Source organism: Mustela erminea, chromosome 14, assembly GCF_009829155.1.
Source record: "Mustela erminea isolate mMusErm1 chromosome 14, mMusErm1.Pri, whole genome shotgun sequence".
Classification (NCBI taxonomy): domain Eukaryota; kingdom Metazoa; phylum Chordata; class Mammalia; order Carnivora; family Mustelidae; genus Mustela; species Mustela erminea.
In genome coordinates, this window is record NC_045627.1 from 52,757,124 (window position 1) to 52,776,286 (window position 19,163).

The 19,163-nt window shown below is 39.4% G+C and overlaps 2 protein-coding genes and 1 pseudogene across 6 annotated transcripts in view; 2 read left to right on the forward strand and 1 right to left on the reverse strand.

The window, feature by feature from the left end:
- The window catches only part of TIMM23B (translocase of inner mitochondrial membrane 23 homolog B), a 31,550-nt gene extending 21,114 nt beyond the window's left edge, over positions 1-10,436 (forward strand). Inside the window, exon 7 of the mRNA XM_032312686.1 lies at positions 9,954-10,436. Coding sequence (XP_032168577.1) covers positions 9,954-10,069 — 116 coding nt within the window. The 3' untranslated portion in view covers positions 10,070-10,436. The remainder of the gene's footprint in view (positions 1-9,953) is intronic.
- Positions 1,478-3,763, forward strand: LOC116573057 (annotated as a pseudogene).
- Positions 10,437-12,688: 2,252 nt separating the features above from the next.
- NCOA4 (nuclear receptor coactivator 4) overlaps positions 12,689-19,163 on the reverse strand; it is a 61,450-nt gene continuing 54,975 nt past the window's right edge. For 3 of the 5 annotated variants that reach the window (XM_032312680.1, XM_032312684.1, XM_032312682.1), the window contains 8 exons: positions 18,717-18,857; positions 18,447-18,535; positions 17,814-17,922; positions 17,182-17,271; positions 16,501-16,647; positions 13,982-14,992; positions 13,216-13,356; positions 12,689-12,842 (listed from right to left, as the gene is read on the reverse strand). In XM_032312680.1, coding sequence (XP_032168571.1) covers positions 12,837-12,842; positions 13,216-13,356; positions 13,982-14,992; positions 16,501-16,647; positions 17,182-17,271; positions 17,814-17,922; positions 18,447-18,535; positions 18,717-18,857 — 1,734 coding nt within the window. In that variant the 3' untranslated portion in view covers positions 12,689-12,836. The remainder of the gene's footprint in view (positions 12,843-13,215; positions 13,357-13,981; positions 14,993-16,500; positions 16,648-17,181; positions 17,272-17,813; positions 17,923-18,446; positions 18,536-18,716; positions 18,858-19,163) is intronic. The other 2 variants (XM_032312683.1, XM_032312681.1) reach the window with 2 other exon arrangements.

Consider the following 19,163-nt stretch of genomic DNA (forward strand, 5'->3'; position numbering starts at 1 on the left):
AAATGGACCAGGGGCACCTGAGTGGTTCAGTAGGTTGAACATCCAGCTCTTGGTTTTGGCCCAGGTCATTATCCCAGGGTCATGGGACTGAGCCCCACTATCACTCCTTGCTCAGGGTAGAGTCGGCTTGGGATGATCTCCCTTTCTCCCATGTGCACGTGTGTGCACGTTCTCCCTCTTTCTCTTTCTCTCTCTCTCTCTCTCTCTCTCCCTCTCTCTTTAAAATAAATAAATAAATCTTTAAAAAGAAGGGAAAAAAGAGAAAAGAAAATGGACCACATTTGGAATTTTATCCCTAAGAGCTCACAGTACTTGCAACAAAATCACACGTGTGTACTTGCATAAATGGACCTCCTAGGTAGAGTGAGACAGCAACTACCTTTTATGTCCACATAGATGTTACCTTGGCATAGAAAAACCTTGTTAAAAATCTAGATATAATTTTCGGAAAATCTTTGGGGTCAGACAGAAGAATTTAAAACTTGGCACAGGGACACACTCAGCAAGAGTTTACCTGGCCCGAACTGGGTTTACAAAAGATCCAATTAATATTTAAAAACAAGGGACTCCTGGGTGGCTTAGTGGGTTAAAGCCTCTGCTTTCGGCTCAGGTCATGATCCCAGAGTCCTGGGCTTGAGCCCCGCATCAGGCTCTCTGCTCAGCAGGGAGCCTGCTTCCTCCTCTCTCTCTGCCTGCCTCTCTGCCTACTTGTGATCTCTGTCTGTCAAATAAATAAATAAAATCTTTATTAAAAAATATATTTAGGGGCGCCTGGGTGGCTCAGTGGGTTAAAGCCTCTGCCTTCGGCTCAGGTCATGATCCCAGGGTCCTGGGATCGAGCCCCGCATCGGTCTCTCTGCTCAGTGCTCCTCTCTCTCTCTGCCTGCCTCTCTGCCTACTTGTAATCTCTGTCTGTCAAATAAAATAAATAAAATATTAAAAAAAAAAAAAATATATATATATATATATATATATTTAAAGACAAGATTTCACATAAAAATCTGGAATTCCAGTTTCTTTTGAATAAATGGAAAACACCAAGCTTACATTATTCACACTGGAAAATGCCTGGGGCTGAGTGGCAGCTGTTTCTGTACTAGTTGGATGGGCACTGAAGTTTTAGCTCATCCCGCTAGTCCCTGTCTTCTTCAGGGCAAGCCACTGTGGCATTTCCTGTGCTGAGGGCAGCCCGGGGTATAAGAATGTACTGGATTATATCTTGGGACATACTATGTATATTTAAAAGATAGAAAGGAAAAGGCCAAATGATTGATTTTGAAGGAAATGGGAGACCAGCTTTCTGTGTCAAAAACTTTCCTGCAGTAACGGCATTTGTAACACAGTCTGACACACCTGCCACATAAATTATAAAAGAGAAAGGTCTTGGTTCAGTAAAGAAAAAGCAAAAAAGACTATCCCTAAAAATAAATAAATAAATAAATAAATAAAATTTAAAAAATTAAAAAAAAAAAAAGACTATCCCTTAATTCTGTGTCAGGTGACAGTAGATTTCATCTTCCATTGCAATTATGAAGCAGAGGGGAAGTTAATAACTGCTGACCTAGAATTCCAGTGTTGACTCATCTTTCCTAGCTGAACCATTTAAATTTAGCTCAACACATCAAAATCAGTCTACAAAGGCAGATCAGTGTGTTTTACTGATTTTTGGTTTAGAGTGAACTTAATAAGACAGCACAGAATTACGAATTTTGTATGGCAGAAATACAAATACAACTTCCAACTTGTACATTCAGGGATTTGGAGTAGAGTTCAGGCACTCTTGGACTAGAGCCGGCATAAACTCCTAAGGACAGAAGTTTACATTTAGGGAATGGCTGATTACTGCCAACCTAAAACATTTCCAATCCCCAATGTATTTTTTAACAATAGAAACTCAAGTTTTAAAAAGGTTTAAAATTAAAGTAGTATGACTCAACGTAGGTATGGAGCTACTTTAGTGGAAAGAAAGTCATGAGGAAAAATACATGAGAAAATCGATAGTTGTCAGACCAAAAAAGGAATAATTCTGTGGAGGTGATTTTAGTTCATACCTAATACTTGTTTAATGGATCTATGTAAATATTTTCAAAGGGTATGAAAAATTATTTGCTTTTCTGTGGCATATGAAAATCTGTTTAATAATGATCAGTGTTGAGGCTTCTGTGTGGTTCAGGTGTCTGCCCTCAGCTTGGGTCATGATCCCAGGGTCCTGGGATCGAGTCCTGCATTGGGCTGCATGCTCAGTGGGGAGTTTGCTTCTCCCTCTCTGCCGTTCCCCCTACTTGTGTTCTCTCTCTCAAATAATACCTTGAAAAAATAGTAACGACCAGTATTCTACCGAAACATGAACAGCTCTAGTTTCACTATCATTCATAAACTTAAGACTAATGTTTTAAAGGCTTTAAAGGTCATTTATCTGATATCAGGAACAGGGCATCAGAGACCAAAAGATATGGGTACTCCCTGTTCCCTCACAAAAAGTCCCTGCCTATTCATTCTGTGCCTTCCCTAAGAAGGTAGTCTTAGAACAGCAAACTAAATAAAAGTAAAAGGATATACAAAGACATTTCTTCATATTAAGCAAATTCTGTCAGAGTTATTGTTAATAGGTATGTGTATCAGTGAATGCCAGGCCTTTAGAATGAAACTGTATGTGCTAAAAGGACTTCCTTAACAACTTCTTTATTTCTATTTCTGGCAGCAGTATTCTTCCCATAAATGAAAATGCACATAACGTATGTAACAGGCAAAGGGCTAGCTGCTATAATAAACGAAATATTTTGACAGATCACTTAAACCAGTAATTTAATTAGAAAATGGAGTAGAGTTGACAGAGTGCTTCAGGGAAAAATACAAATCACCACTAAACAGTAGAAGTCATTCAGTTTCACAAGCAACCAGGGTAAAGCAAAATAAGATAAGATAATATTTTTCACCATCTGGTTTTTAAAAAGTGATGGTAGGGGGCCACAGCCATCCCACTGCTCAGCTCTGCGAGCTGCCCCTGGTATCAAATACTGGTGCGTGCGGTCCCCGAGTCCCTGCCGCCAGCCTTCTCAGCCAGTCATGTTGGAGCATCTGAGCTCGCTGCCCACACAAATGGATTACGAGGGCCAGAGCTAGCCAAACAGATGTTTCAGGGAATTTTTCTTTTTCTGCAATAGTTGGATTTATCTGTAGGTACGTGGCTGAACAGTTTGGGTAGACTGTCTATATAGTTACGGCCGGATTTGCTTTTTCATGTTTCTTGACACTTCCTCCATGGCCCGTTTACCGCCGGCACCCCCTCAAGTAGGTTACCTGTTCAAGACTCAGGCTCAGAAGACAAGAAACCAGGGGAAAGGAAAATTAAGAGGCATGCTAAAAATAACTAATTAGGTTTTTCATGATTTAGCTTTACTCTTGCACCTGTTTTCATTTTGTTTGAGAAGAGCTCAGTTTTCATACCCAAAACATGAGCTAAAACCCACTGCTGCTCTTTCAGCACAGCTGCATATAGACTTTGTTCTCTTTATATTTCACTTCCAGCTCCGCTGGCTTTTGATTTATAAATACTTCAGACCTCCTCTTCATAATATTCCTCTGAAATGAGAACAGAAAACACAAGTATGCAAAGTTTCTTTCAGGTCTACCAAAATAATGAATAAATGCCTCGTAAATGAAAGTACAATTTAACTGTCAAAGTTTTATAATTCACTGAGTGGTTAAATTTTTTTAATGTTTGCAATTAAAACTCAGTGCAAGCCTGTGTCTTATAAAAAAATAAAAATAAAAAGTGATGGTAAAGGGGTGCCTGGGTGGGTCAGTCATTAGACGTCTGCCTTGGGCTCAGGTCATGATCCCAGGGTCCTGGGATCGAGCCCCGCATCCAGTTCCCTGCTCAACAGGAATCCTGCTTCTCCCTCTCCTATTCCCCCTGCTTGCATTCCCTTTCTCACTGTGTTTCTCTGTCAAATAAATTAAAAAGTGATGATAAGTAGCTGATGGTTACCGACCTGAGGTGGGTTGGGGAATGGGTTGAACAGCTAAATTGGTGGCGGGGAGTGAGGAGTGAACTGGTGATGAGCACCAGGTGATTAAAATAAAAACTTAAAGAAAAAAGTGATGGTAGGTGACACTGCATATTGGCAAAGGTAAACAAGCAACTGGCATTAGTTATTACTGTTTTAAATACGTAGATCCTTTGCTCAGGTAATCTTTCAAGAATTTAACCTACAGCAAACTATGGCATACACCCAAAACTGCTTATACCAATGTGTTTAAGACTGGCTTCGAGGAGAGGGAATATTTGAACAGAGACAGATGAGGAAGCACGTAAGGTGGACGTCTGGAAGCAGTGATGTAGGTAAAGCCTAACAGAATGAAGACCCTGAAGTGGTGGTTAAAAGGCAGTGGGGGTGGGGGGGCTGGGTGGCTCAGTGGGTTAAGCCTGCCTCTGCTCAGGTCATGATCTCAGGGTCCTGGGTCCTGGGATCGAGCCCCACATGAGGCTTTCTGCTCAGCAGGAAGCCTTCTCCCCTCCCCGCCCCCCCCCCCCCACCTGCCTCTCTGCCTACTTGTGATCTCTCTCTCTCTCAAATAAATAAATAAAATATTTAAAAAAAAAAAAAAAAAAAGGCAGTGGGGGAAGGAGAGAGTAGTAGAATCTAGAGATATAAAAGTGGCAAGGGACCAAATCAGATAGAAGATGGAACTTCATAGGCCACTGTAAAGAATTTGACTTCACTAGGCTTTAAGTTGTACATTCTGAATACAAGCATTTCCATTTACTTGGAAGCCTTGTTTATCATAACAGAGAGGTAAGCTTTCACTGTTGTTCTGGGTACAGTTTACACAGGAGATGTTAGTTAAGTCAGGGTTTATAAATCCTCTAAAACTTAACCTAAGATTCTCAAAGGGATCTGGGCCACCATACCACCACAGGAAAGCAACCACCAAAATGACTAAGAATCTGGTGAAAAAAGGAGTCCAATGAGAACAGTCATCTAGGCAGCCATAATAAAAACACATAAATTTGAAATCCATACACAGCTGCGATGGTGTAAGATCATGTAATAAGTGTTGTCTTGCTTGGTAAAACTCGGAGTGCTGGGAGAGGACTGGTGGAGCGCCTGTGAGGGAAGCCCGAAAGCCCGCTGCTCTGCTGCCCGGAGCCACACACCCTGCTTCCTTCCACTCTTGAACAGAGAGAGCAAAGGAAAAAAAGGCAGGAGACAGCCCCTGTTGTAGAGCTTCAGTCACCTTTGGTTTCCGCCTTGCCTTCATCATCCCCTCATTGCATCATTCATAAGGTTCACCATCCATCACCTGATTTGCCTTTTCTCACAAGTCTAAACTTCCGTAGCAGAACTTTTTCATTGGCCATTTTGATTTTAGGTTTCTACCTTCAGTTTGTCTTATCTGTTCACTATTTCTGGCTTAATCTTCCTCAAGTATGGTTCTAATTCTAGTACTCACTGTCCAAAAACCTTTGATGGTGACATAATGCTTTTCAACTTAAATTTTTCACCCTGGCCTTCCAGGCTCTAATCCTGTCCTATGTTTTCAGGCTTTTCCCCATAACTTCCTTATATATATCATATGACCAAACACATAAATTTGAAATCCAGTCCATCCATAAGGCCCAACTCAACTGTTATTATCCCTTTTAATAGATAGTTTTGTTTTGTTTTGTTTTTAATCTATCCTGGAGGCAGTTCAATGTGGTGAAACGACTAAGGGCTTTGGAATCAGACTGGGTTTGACTCGACTACCACTAGATCCCTAAACCACTACATGCAGAGAGGAACTTGTCTGAATTTCACTTTGTTATATGAGGGCAACCTATATTTTCCCCTCACTGACTTGTAAATGGGATAACCTATAGAAAGTAAGTGACTTAAATCCCACCATAAGCACATTTTATATGGTTCTTACAAGGCTTAACACAGTTTTCCTGGTAGGAAGTCAGATAAAATTTCAGATGGAAAAATCAAGAAATAGCAAGGTAGTTGTGTTATTTAAAACCATAGAAGTAAAGAGCAAAGAATGAAAGTAGTTGCCTTTGGGAACTAGGAATTCACAGGATGGTTTGTGTGCCACATTGTGCATCACTAAAATCTTTTAGTACTATTTTGACTTAAAATTATGCCTGTGAACTACTTTACTAAAATTAAAAAAGTGAGGGCGCCTGAGTGGCTCAGTTGGATAAGGGACTTCTTGAGCTCAAGTCGTGATCCCAGGGTCTTGGGATCGAGTCCCATATTGGGCTTCCTGCTCAGCAGGGAGTCTGCTTCTCCCTCTGACCTTCCTCCTCTCATGCTCTCTCTCATTCTCTCTCTCTCAAATAATTAAGTAAATAATTTTTTAAAAATAATAATTAAGTGAGCAAATATCTATATATCAACATAATAAAAATTAGGCGTTGATTGGAAGGGGGAGTGGGGAGTTACTGTTTAATGGATACATAGTTTCAGTTTTGCAACATGAAATTCTCTGGAGATGGTTTGGGGGGGTGGCAGCACAATGCCAATATACTTAATAATATTGAGCTGTACAGTTAAAAATGGTCAATTTTATGTGTCTTTTACCTCAATTTTTAAAATAAATTTAACAAAATTTAAATTTAAATAGTGCAAAAAAAATGTGGATGTATTCTGTAGTAACCATGTGAGTGTGTAGGTTAAGGCTGCAGAGGCCAGCAACTTCTGCTGGCCAGACAGATGCCTGTCTGTTTACTGCCTGGAGGCTGAGAATGTGTTTTGTATTTTTAAATACAGTTGACCCTTGAACAACATGAGGTTGAACTGCAGGAGTCAACTTATACATGATTTTTCTTCGTTCAGTATAATTCTGTTATTTTTTTTATGATTTTTATAGTAATCTTTTCTCTAGCTTGCTTTAAGAATGCAGTAAGTAAGAATGCAATAAATAAAGAATAAATAATTTGTGAACACACAAAATACGTGTTCATCAATTGTGTATATATTCAGGAAGGCTTCCAGTGAACAGTAGAGTATTAGTTTTTGGAGTATCAGAAGACGTACATGGATTTTTGACTGTGTGGGACGTTGGCACCCCTAACTCTACACTGTTCAAGGGTCAATTGTAGTTACTTTTTAAGTGGTTATGTAACTATCTACATAATAGCCTTTGGGCCCTGAAAGCCTAAAATGTCTACTTTCTGGCCACTTTAAGAAAAATTTGCTGGTCCCATTTGTAATGTAATTGTCAGTTCAGTATGTTAGTTCTGCCACTAACCAACTCTGTACCCCACAAACAAGGTCCTTTAATAATCTGGGCCTTGTTTTCCTATGTTGAGAAGAGATAATACTTGCCCTTTCTGGAATAGTTGTGTAAGGACCAAAAGATAGAAGGTAAAACTGAAACACACGTCTTGTGTTTGTTTTCCTTTATACAGATTGACCGTTGGCCTTACTTGGTTACTGGGTACAAAGCAGGAATGTTTGCTAATCAACTTCCTGTGCTTAGTTGGGCATAAATTGGTTACAGAAAGCCTTAAGCCAAGGCCTTCAAACGTTTAACACAACCAGTTGGGAAATGCTGGAATTAATGCAAAGTTAAAACTAAAACATGGGGGCGCGCCTGGGTGGCTCAGTGGGTTGGGCCTCTGCCTTTGGCTCAGGTCGTGGTCCCAGGGTGCTGGGATCGAGCCCCGCATCGGGCTCTCTGCTCAGTGGGGAGCCTGCTTCCTCCTCTCTCTCTGCCTGCCTCTCTGCCTCCTTGTGATCTCTCTCTGTCCAATAACAATTAAAATCTTTAAAAAAAAAAAAAAAAACTAAAACATGGGTTGTGATAAGAGGCTGCCCTTGAATCAGGATCAGCTGTGCTGATCAAGGTAAATCAAACGCTGCCTATGTGTCTGCTTGCTGGAAATAAGGGTTTTCTAACCTTCAAAATAGAGTTTGTTTCATTTTGGTCAAAATAAAAAGCATTCTAGGGAATAAATTGTTCTCAAGGGACAGTTAATATGCCAGTGGTGTCCCAAAGATCTTAGTCTTGCAGTTCCCGGTTTCATTATGTTACCCCAGTGCCTCTTCTCAGGGAGGCTTGCTATTTGATAGCCTAAAACTAATGTGAAAATCCTTCTAAAAAGGCTGAGCAGGAACTACATGTTTGCGACACTCAAAGCAAAGGACCAATTGGAACAGGTTACAGCTATTTCCAAACCAGAGGGTAGTGTTCAGAGCCCTGTGGATCTGTAATCGACCTGGGGGAGTTAGTCTAAAGTTGAGTGTTTGGTCCCAGGAAAACATCTGCAAACCTAGTGTGCTTTCATTTACTAGCCCTCCATCATTTTTCTGCTAATAAACAGCAGTGAGGCCACCTTTCCTTTTTTTTGTGTTGACTCAGAATGGGGGACTGTATGCTTGTAACCTCCTTGTTCAAAGAACCCTCATTACAGAGTGTTGTAGCATTTATTCTCCTGTGCTTCAAGAGTTTTTTTCCATTTTAGTAATTGGTCTAATTATAGTTCACCTTCAGTCCCTAAAACTTTTTATTGACTTACTAGTCAAAGATATGAGGTAGATCATTACTAAATTGGGCAGGTTGTTTTAAGTTAGCCCGTTGAGTGTACATTTTTCAACCGCAAATTCAGCTGCCATACCCAGTCTAAATATAGCAAGATGATACAAAGAGATGATGTGAGCTTCAAGGAGAGATCTTCCATTGAATTTTTTGTTTCTGATTCCCTCCCACATATTTGACAGCTGTTTTTAGATGATGACTGCAGTTTGTTTCAGTGTGTTTAAGAGAGATAATTAGGGCACTTCATGGTGGAAACCTACATAGGTCAGCTATCATACATCTTCAGACTGGAGAGGCTCCTGGAGGGGTTGGCCTTTTAATCTATCAGTTGAAGGCATCTGGCAGAACATTCATTGCAGAAACGGTTAGTCTGAAGTGTTGTAACTTGGCAGTGTCACTGAATTTCACAGAATTTACTGGCTCATAGCCAAAGGACCTCTGGTAAGGTAATCACTGAACCACAGCTCCATTCAACCTTTGCCTTCCTAACACATGACTTGGAATGAACAATCCATAAGTATAGCATAGGCTACCTTAAGTTTATGTTATCCACTTGTTTGTAAAACTGTAAGAGAGCATCAGGTTATTTCTTAAAAGCTTATTTGGGTACCCCCTAGCCCTCATGTTAGACTTGGGTTGGTTTTCAGGCAATGATTAAAGCATTGTTTTTATATTTCATTTCAAGTGAAATACATATTGCTAATCTTTTTTCACATGAAAAACTATTGTTATGCAAAAATAGTTCTAAGTCTAATCCTTCAGTGTTTTTCAGTGAATGTGATGATGCTAAGTGCCTCATTGCTCATGAGCTGTCGAAGACTGTGATGCGTCAGTGTAGGAGTGGGGGTGGCAGCGGCAGGTGGTGCTTTCTCATTACTTAACTCAAAGCTTGATATAGCCATCTTATCACCACTACTTCTTGAGTCTTCAGAGTTAACAGAAGACCTGTCCAGAGTCCAAAGTTTGTTAATACTCTTCCCAAAGAGAGTGTCACCTTGTTTATATTACAGCCTTAAATCAACTGGCAATGCCTATGAGGTTCTAAACAGTAGGACTAGGAGGAGATTATTGATCTGTTTGGGACTTCAATAATAGGCACAAGATCTTGTCTGAAGTGTTACAGGAACAAGTAAGATTGAGAAAAATCAAATTACTAATGCTTATTATCTTACCTATAATTATGAATTAAAAGTAAATAGGAAAGGTTGTGAATGAGAATACAGTATATGTAGTAACCAAGTGATTTAAGGGAATTTCTCACTTGAAAGATCTTGGTTTCTTATATTACTTTAGGACTTTTATTGTTTGAGGTGGAATATTTATAAACATGAATTGTGTGTCTCAATTTCATGATAACGTTACTTAATCCTTTGATGCCAGGACACTGTATAATACAAGGCTATTCCTCCTGTTCTGTTTTCCAGGTGGTCTTCGAGGGGTAGCACGAGGTGGTCTAGCAGGACTAACGCTTACCAGCCTCTATGCACTGTATAATAACTGGGAGCACATGAAAGGCTCCTTACTCCAACAGTCACTCTGAAGATTTTGCCACCTTAGGAGTGGAGGACACTTTAGTAGTCATCCCGATCAATTTTTATGTCAGTCTGGAGTTACTCTTTCTTCCTACAATTAGTTTCAAAAATTGGAGATTCCAGTTTGCTGTGGTGAAGATCATGGATGGTTGACCAGGACTGGCATTCCTTCTACCCAGAGTTGAAGCCAGAACCCTCTGGAGGCTGAGTATGTGGTTCTCCCCTACTCCCTGAACTGGAAAACTGCTTACTCACAGAATTCAGGTCATGATTGTTAATACGGTATCACCACATTTGTTTATTTAATGATCTGAAACTGTAATGTTGCCTTGTATTCCCAATAAAAGGTGAAAATAGAACCAAAGTGTAAACATAGTGTGAGTCTCCATTTAAAAGCATTTTTCTGGGTATAAAGTGAAAGTTACTCTTAGCATTTTTGTCTGACTCGGCCAATACATGTTTTCTTGGTTGTGCTGAAATGAAGGGCTTCTTGGCACCATTAACAGCTAGGTTACAATTTTTCTTTAACAGAGTTGACACAAAACTCCCTCAAGATACTTGAGATTAACCATTATGCCCTTAGAGTATTATTGTTAGTCTGTCCAACCATCATGCTTAACTCTACTCATTGAGTCATCATCTCATGGAGGGTAATTAGAAACATAATCAGAGGAAAGGGACAAGCTACAAGGGTTTAAGGTGGTCTTGGGAAAGCTAAGGGAGGTAAGGGCAAGGTACTTAATTTCTGAGTTTGTTTTCTCACCTATGAAATAAAGTTAAATAAAACTGCACTGCAGGTTATACATATATGTAATACTAAACAACTGGTGATTATTATGAAGGGAAAGAGGAAAAGTAGGGCCTTCGGCATGCACCTACTAAGGAGTCTTGATAGGAAAGCTCTGAACCTTAGCTAAAGGCCTCTAGTTCTTTTTAAAAATGAGTTTAATATATTTCATAAAAAGCAGGTTAAAAATTAGAATAGCAGGTCTGAAGTCTGCAGGAAAAGACTCAAAATGAAGTTAGTAATATACCTTTTACTAATTTAAGATTCATAAAATATATTGATACATAAGTGAATATAAAAACAATTTATGTTCAAGTTTCTAAGCTGTACTCCTACCCAAGGATTAACGTGGTAGAACATTTTGTGACAAGGCAGTCTTACAAATACACACAACAACTATGGCTGTTAATGCTTTTAATGGAGTGGGTACAAAATGCATCAATGCAAAAGAATGTTTTACATATTCATTAGCATGGTGATGAATGTAAAATTAGAAATACATCCTTAAACCTCAAAAAACTACAAAGTTTCCTGCAACCTAAGATAATGGAAAAGGCTCCTTAAATTTTTACCTGCCATCTTTATTAATAAAGTTCTAAGTGGTATGGGTGGGGGGCAAAAAAAAAATAGAAGGTTCTTTTCAGCTGTGGTTCAAGAAGTCTAATGAAGCTGTATGGCAAGGACTGTGGGACTATGAAGTTTTCCCCAGAAGGGTTTTTAAACCATATCACAAACCTGGAAAGTATTAACAATAACACAGAGGCAAGCTGAGTGGCTTAATAGTTTAAAAGCCTGGAAAGCAGCTATCTATCTCACCTTAGAGAATTTAAAAACATTATAAATCGCATTTCCTACAGAGAAACCTTTTAAAGCATGGACATGACTTTTAAGGATACTGAGAAGACATCAAGTTTTCATAAAGCTTCAGTAAACACCCCCAAGGCACAAGTGTTCAAAACGGCCTGTTCACTAAAATGTCACTGCACTCTAATACTTTCAGAGGTATAGATTTGCTATGCTTGCAGTGAGAGGACATTTAATTTATTCCTAGTTAAAAGCACCAGGTGTCAAGCTCAGCTTCCCCTTACACAGGATGCACCAATAACCCTTAGGATAGCAAATAGTTCAAGTAGTAAATTTCCAACATGTCTTGCCTTTTGTTCTTTGATTGATTAGTCAGCACTAGGGCTCTCTGACCTGTAGTTCAGAATATTTTGAAAGTGGCTAGGACTACCCTAAATACAGTCTTGAAGCAATAATGGAGCTCTTTTAGAGCTCACTAGATACTTTAATAATAATATTTAGAAAAGGGAAAAAGACAATTTTGCAGTAGCTGAATCTTTCAAAAGAGAAAAATAATGTAGAATCAGACATGTAAGTTAAAATGTTTTGTAATTAATGTCCAAAATGGCCAAGATTGTTAACACACATTTTGGTAAGGAAAAAAAAAAATCACTACATTGGCAAGGTTGATTATTTGTGTGAAATACACTATATATTAAACAGAAGAATCATTTCCACCACCAATGGAAGAAAACCCACAGCAAGGGAAGCATCTAAAGGAGGACAATCAAAAGTTTAGGGAAGCTTACTAGCTTTCCAATACATCAACACGCCTTGATTATACAACTATTTCATTTTAAAAACTACAGTCTTTTAGTGTACTTCTAGTAACAATCCAATCTAAGGAGCTGTAGAGGCTTATGAAAAAGACCTATCCACCAAGATGCTATTTCTAGTGTAGGGCTGAGTTAATACTTCTGTAAGAAGGAACTGAATCACCTTAGCATCAACAAACAGCCTTTTTCTTTTACACAGTAACTCATAATTTGATGACTTATTTCTCTTCACTAGCTAAAAATTAGACAGGAAAGGAACTAAGCTGACTGGTCAGACCCAGAAACACAATGATTTGGTAAGCCACACAGTCACTCGGCCCATGGATGTGTAAATTTGCAGAAAAGCTGCTTGACTCGTGTTCCATTCTTTCACATCTATAAAGAAAAGTTCAAAGATTAGAGTCACTTCACTATAGGATAAAAGCACATCTCTCCCACAACCTTCCTTAGAGCTGATTTATTTCTAAATAGGCTGATAAAATCCACACAGGCTCTGAAAATTCCCAACAGTTTTATCATCTTGAAGGGTCACTTTCAAGTATGTCCAAGTTATTTCATAAAGCAAGTTCAACTGAAATACCTGAAAAACTGTTATGACCCCCACCCCCACCCCAGCCACTCTCACTTGCCTAGCATACATGCCATTAACAGGAATATAGTTCAATGGGTCCTGATAATTCCCAGTGAAGACAAAACATTTACAAACAGCTAAAATCTCGCTTTTTTAACACTAATGGAATGTACACACCTGTAGAGGAGTTCGATATAACCACTTTTCTTTGTCAACTTTAAGCTGCATACAGGCAAAGAGGTCACAAACTGCTGGGAGGCCGTAACGGTCTTGGGGAAAGTTATGTTCCTCCTGTAGGGGTGAGTTAAGTAATACTTCCTGCAAGAAGACAATAAGGGTGGGTTGCTACATGACAGCTGGGAGGCAAGAGACCCAACCTAACTCATCTTCCAAATAGTGTAGTGTCTGTAAGGAATATTTTGCGATGTTGTAATAATGTTGTAAATGTTGGCCATTCTAATAAGCAAGAGCAATGGTACAACAGTTTATGGCTTTTCCATAAACAGCCAATAACAGTCTGGGTTTTGTTTTGTTTTCCTTTTATTGTTTCCTGCAGGATGGGAATTGGGGGTCTGGAAAATACACCAAAATTTCAGTGTGAATCACTAATCTTCCATCAAAATTAATAGGCCAAATAACATTTAACATATTTAAGGATCTGGCCCTTTTACAAGATTCATGACTAAAGTATAAATCAGGGCCCCTGGGTGGCTCAGATGGTTAAGCATCTGCTTTCAGCTCAGGTCGTGATCCCAGGGTCCTAGGATCGAGCACCACAACAGGCTCTCTGCCCCAAGGGAAGCCTGCTTTCCCTCTCCCACTTCCCCTGCTTGTGTTCCTGTTCTCACTCTCTGTCAAGTAAAATTTTCCTTTTTAAAAGAAAAAAAAAAAGTACAAATCTACTAACTATAGTTCAAATGGTGTTATTTTGATGTGTGCTCACCTTGGCCTTCTTTCGAAGTAGCCACTTGTCTTCTCTTGAAGTTAACTGGCTGAGGTTTCCCATTTTCTTTCCTGGCAAGACCCAGTCAGCTGTGTTTAAGGGACACCACGAAGTGGCCGCCGGGTTCATAAGCTTTTGCTTGCCAGCTCTATCTTCAATACTAGGCACTTCTTTGGGACAACCTTCTTTGCATGAGGGTGTGATGAGCCACTCTGACAAAGGACTGTTCCTTATGACTTGGAAGGAATCAGCAATTCTAGAAGGAGCCACTGCCTTTGACATCTTAGCTTGTTGTGCTGCCTCTTTTCTGGAAGGACAGAGCCACATACTCAGGGAATCTGTACACTTCTCAGGCTCAGGATTTGGTTCCACAGGCATACCATTTTTGTCTTTTCCTTCTTTCTTCAGAAGCCATTTACACAGAGCTTCCTTCTCACAGTTCTCATCACACACACATTCGGCAAAGCTTGTACAGGGCTCGTTGGCCTTGCATACCTCCTCTACTTTATATGGGTCCTGATGGTTCTGAACAAGCCAATCCTCCATAATCAGGCTCGGAGTAGACAAGGGTTTCTTGGCCTCAGAATGGTCATTCAGGCACTTCAGATTGCCTAGGTTTTCAATCTCTACACCCTTGGGCTGGTTGCCCCGACAATTGGTACAGGAATCGGGCTTGACAAGCCAATCATTCACACTGTAGGGCTCCTGGAACACGTGCAACAGGAGCTTCAACTTCTCACTGGTTTCACAGCTGCCATTCCCAGGCTTCTCCAGGGATTCCTGAGGAGTCACCAGCCAATCAGAAAGGTCCATCTCATCTTGATCAAGAAGGTCCAGGTCTCCAACCTTTTCAATTTCAACAGAGTAAGAACTGGTGGTAGAATGGCTGTTACACTTTTGGGAAGTTGGTTTTTCAGGAACCTCTTGTTGCTGACTCTTGTAGAGCCAGTTTTCTAAGCCCTTTACATTGCCCCAGACATTACTGAAGAAATTGCAGGCTCTGGCAGAAGTCTACACAAGAAGTACACAGTATTAGTTCAAAAGAACATTATGGCTGCTTTGGAATTCAATGATAAGAGTTCTATCTGCACATTTATTACACTGCCCAGTGTTTCTAAATTTACATAGATAAGGCCAAGAGACACAGGATTTCTCTACTGCAATATTTATATATGTGAATAACAAAAAAAAAATAATTTTCTGCAGTTTTAAAAAAAGTAAAAAAAATAGTAAAGATAAAGTAGGAAAGAGTACTTGTAGCATATTTGATAGAAAAGAGTCTGGCAGTTCTACGTAATAAATCTTTATGAATAGGGCGCCTGGATGGCTCAGTGGGTTAAGCCTCTGCCTTCGGCTCAGGTCATGATCTCAGGGTTCTGGGATGGAGTCCCACATCAGGTTCTCTGCTCAGCAGGGAGCCTGCTTCCCCTCTCTCTCTGCCTACTTGTGATCTCTCCCTCTCTGTCAAATAAATAAAATATTTTTTTAAAAAATCTTTATGGGGGCGCCTGGGTGGCTCAGTGGATTAAGCCGCTGCCTTCGGCTCAGGTCATGATCTCAGTGTCCTGGGATCGAGCCCCGCATCGGGCTCTTTGCTCAGCAGGAGCCTGCTTCTCTCTCTCTCTCTGCCTGACTCTCCGCCTACTTGTGATTTCTCTCTCTGTCAAATAAATAAATAAAATCTTTAAAAAAAAAAAAAAAAACTTTATGAATAAAGAAGACAAAAATGAACAAAGGATATGATTAGGCAACTCATCCAGGAAGGCTAATAAACATGAAAAATATTCAACCTCCATAAGCAAAGAAACTTCAAAACAAGTAAAATTGTTACTTTTGTATCAAATTTGGAGAAAAAAGGAACTTATAAATATGACTGTCACTATTCAAGAAGTTTCAGGGAAGGAAGCACCCTCAATATTCTGCTGCGTGTTCTTCTGAATATAAATTGGTACCAACTTCCTGGAAAGTCAAACTGGCAATATGTATCCAAGTCTTGAAGGGTATGCAGAATTATAATCTAGAAATGCAATTTCTAGGATTTTACTAATCAAGAATGTGCACAAACGAACTCCTGGCTGTTTAGGGGAACTCTGTTTATACCTAGAAAACTAGAGTTTAAGTTAGAGCCAATCAATAAAATATTATATGCTATTAAGGATTTTATGGAAGAAATTAAAGAGAAACATATTTGTGCTCTATTAGTGGAAAAAATCCAGTCAAAACAGGATTTACAGAATCATGTTTCTGAAGTATATGTACACATAGAAAAATGGAAGTATATAAACAAGTGTTACAGTAATTAGCTCTGAATTTTGGGATTATGAGTTTGTATTTCCTTATGGTTCCGTTTTCTAAGCTTTCTATCTGTAGTGAAGAGGTATCACTGTTGTAATAAAGAGTTGTAAAAATATTTTCAGCTTAGAACTAAAAACCAAACAAAGACATAAACCATAAGTGAAAAACTAAAACCATCTACTACTACTGCATCTACCTCAGAAACAATAAAGGCAGCAACACACCTGACTGTTCTCCAAGGTCTGCTTTTGGGTGAGCCAGTCCTGGAGGTTGGTGCTGGGGATGTAAGGAGCCTGACGACCACTGGCAGGTTTGCTTCCAACGAGCCAGTCACTGAGAGAGACAGCCGTGGTGCTGGATGCTGACTTCTGCTAATCACATAATACTCTGCTGCTTAACAAGGCAATGCCAAATGCCATGGAAGTTTCACCAGAAAAGCAGGAGATCCACACTTTCTAATTTTGGCTTCCCACCGACCCCGCACATATCACATGACTTCCCTAACCCTCCATCTTAACAATTATAAAACAAGAAGTATAGCTCATCTCCAGGGTTGCTCTCAATTCAAAATATCTAGCATTCCTATTCACATTGCCTTAAGAATTATAAAGAGAAGGTTCCCTAAGAGAGAACTACCCCAATCAGAGAGCTAATGATAATATGTCTTATGAACTAATTGACAACAATTGCCTTTTTCTCATAACACCTATAAAATCTCTAAATTTCTATCTGACATTCAGTCTCAAAGGGAGTGTTTAATTGCATAAATTAACTCATTTCCACTGGTGCCATTTTGCAAATAAATGGTACCAAAAAGTAAATAAATAAAAGTGATTTACTCAAAAGCCAAAAGACATATAAGCCAAGTAATAACTTAGTTACCAGAAACAAAAATGACATTTTACCTGTTCTGGCAATGGGATATAACCTCTTTTCTCCAGGAAAGGCCCAATATTCGATGAATTAGCGTGAGCAATCAGGTGCTCAGGAATTTGCTATAAAATGAAAGGAAATTAATCACATTTATTAACGTTATGCTTTCATCCCAAAAAGGTGAAACTGTAATTCCTCAATTTCAAAAGTAATAAGCAAAGCATTATCATTTCACTAGAATATTCTTTACACTAAATTCAATGCCCTACACAAGTAGTTATGAAATCTGAGAATTCTCTACTATATAACTCACTATACAAGAGAATTCTTCACCAGAACTGGTAGTATTACCGCTTTTACAAGACCCAAATGAGACCGTTTGGTTTTTTATTTTAAAGACCATTCAAGTCATAGATTTTATAAGAAAAATGTCAAAAGTTATGTAAAAGGATACAAGATGAATTCTTGAGATTTTAAGTGAGTCAGTTCCACATTCCAAGAACTACCAGCCTAATGCTCTATCAACTTAATCAGAACATGAAACTTCTGAAACATAGCAAATGCTCAAGAAAGCCACTATTCATAGCAAAAATTTTCAAGACCATCTGTGAGTCCACAGATCTGAGAAGTGCTCTATGAATTATCAGAGATCAACACTACTCACAATGGTCTTGAGGGATCCAAACGTGGTGATGGCCTGACGCAGAGCAGTTGTGTCTGCTTCAAACAGCAGGACAGTCGAATCTTCGGGTTTGAGGGTCAAATTGCCCAGTCTGGAGAAAAAATAAACAAAATCTATTTTTTAAGGAATAATGATTTTAATCTAAAACAAAAGCCAAAGTGTGAATGATTTGAAATGACTGTACTTTACTTTTCTAAGAAACTCATCAAAGGCAGATGACTTCACTATGTACCATCAGGTATAATATTAAGTATATAAAGTCAGATGATCTTATCACAGGAAAAGAGAAGTCAGGTTAAATCCAAGACATACAATAAGACACAAAATTGACTTGTTTTTTAAATACATCGAGGTTGGGGCAGCTGGGTGCTTCCGTTGGTCAACCATCTGCCTCAGGCTCAGGTTATAATTCGGGCTTTTAGAATCAAACCCCATATCAGGCTCCCTGCTCAGCGGAGAGCCTGTTTCCTCCCTCTCCCCACCCGCTCCAACTGCCCCCCACTCCTGCTCTCTCTTGATATCGCTCTCAAGTAAATAAATAAAATCTTTTTAAAAATAACATACATACATCAAATCAAAGAGCCAAAAGTCAAAACAAGTAAAAAATATTTTTACCTCTCCAGGCACACAGAAACTTGATTGGCTAGATCTTTGTTTTGGGTGCACTCTAGCTGATGAATAAGACAATTGAACTGGCCCAGTAACTGTAAGAAAAATGGAACCATGTAGCCAGTGATACTAAAAGCACCAAATATATCCAAGTTAACAAACAGCACTTGAAATTAAACTTATACCTGATCTTTATTAATGCTACATTATAGGAAAGACATTCTTTGGAAACCAGAAACCATACTCAAACTGATAACTGCCTTACAGCCTCCTTACCCAGTAGAGCTGTTGGGTCTGCTGCTGAAGTGTCTCCTCTTTAAGCTGATAGAGGAGATCTACCTGCTCATACAGCCACACCTCACGGCTTCGAAGGCATTCCAGGTGACGGCTTATGCAGCTGTGAATCTGGGCTTTGACCTAGGAAACATGTACCTATTAGCCTCACTGCTGTTAAAAAGCCCAAAGAATGGTGTTTCCCACAGAATGGTGAGTTGCTTAAGCTTATGGGGGGGATCCCAAATCCTTTTCGTCATCCAATCATATCTATGGAGCATCTCCCCAGAAAATACATATTATATACTCAAAATTTTGCCCGTTAATTCTGGAATTTATGGTCCCCAAAGCGAAACCATGGACCCAGTTTAAGAATTCCAGCCATAAAAGCATTCATAAGCTCTAAAATCCTCCTTCAATACCCCCTCTCTCCAAAGATTAGCAGGTTTA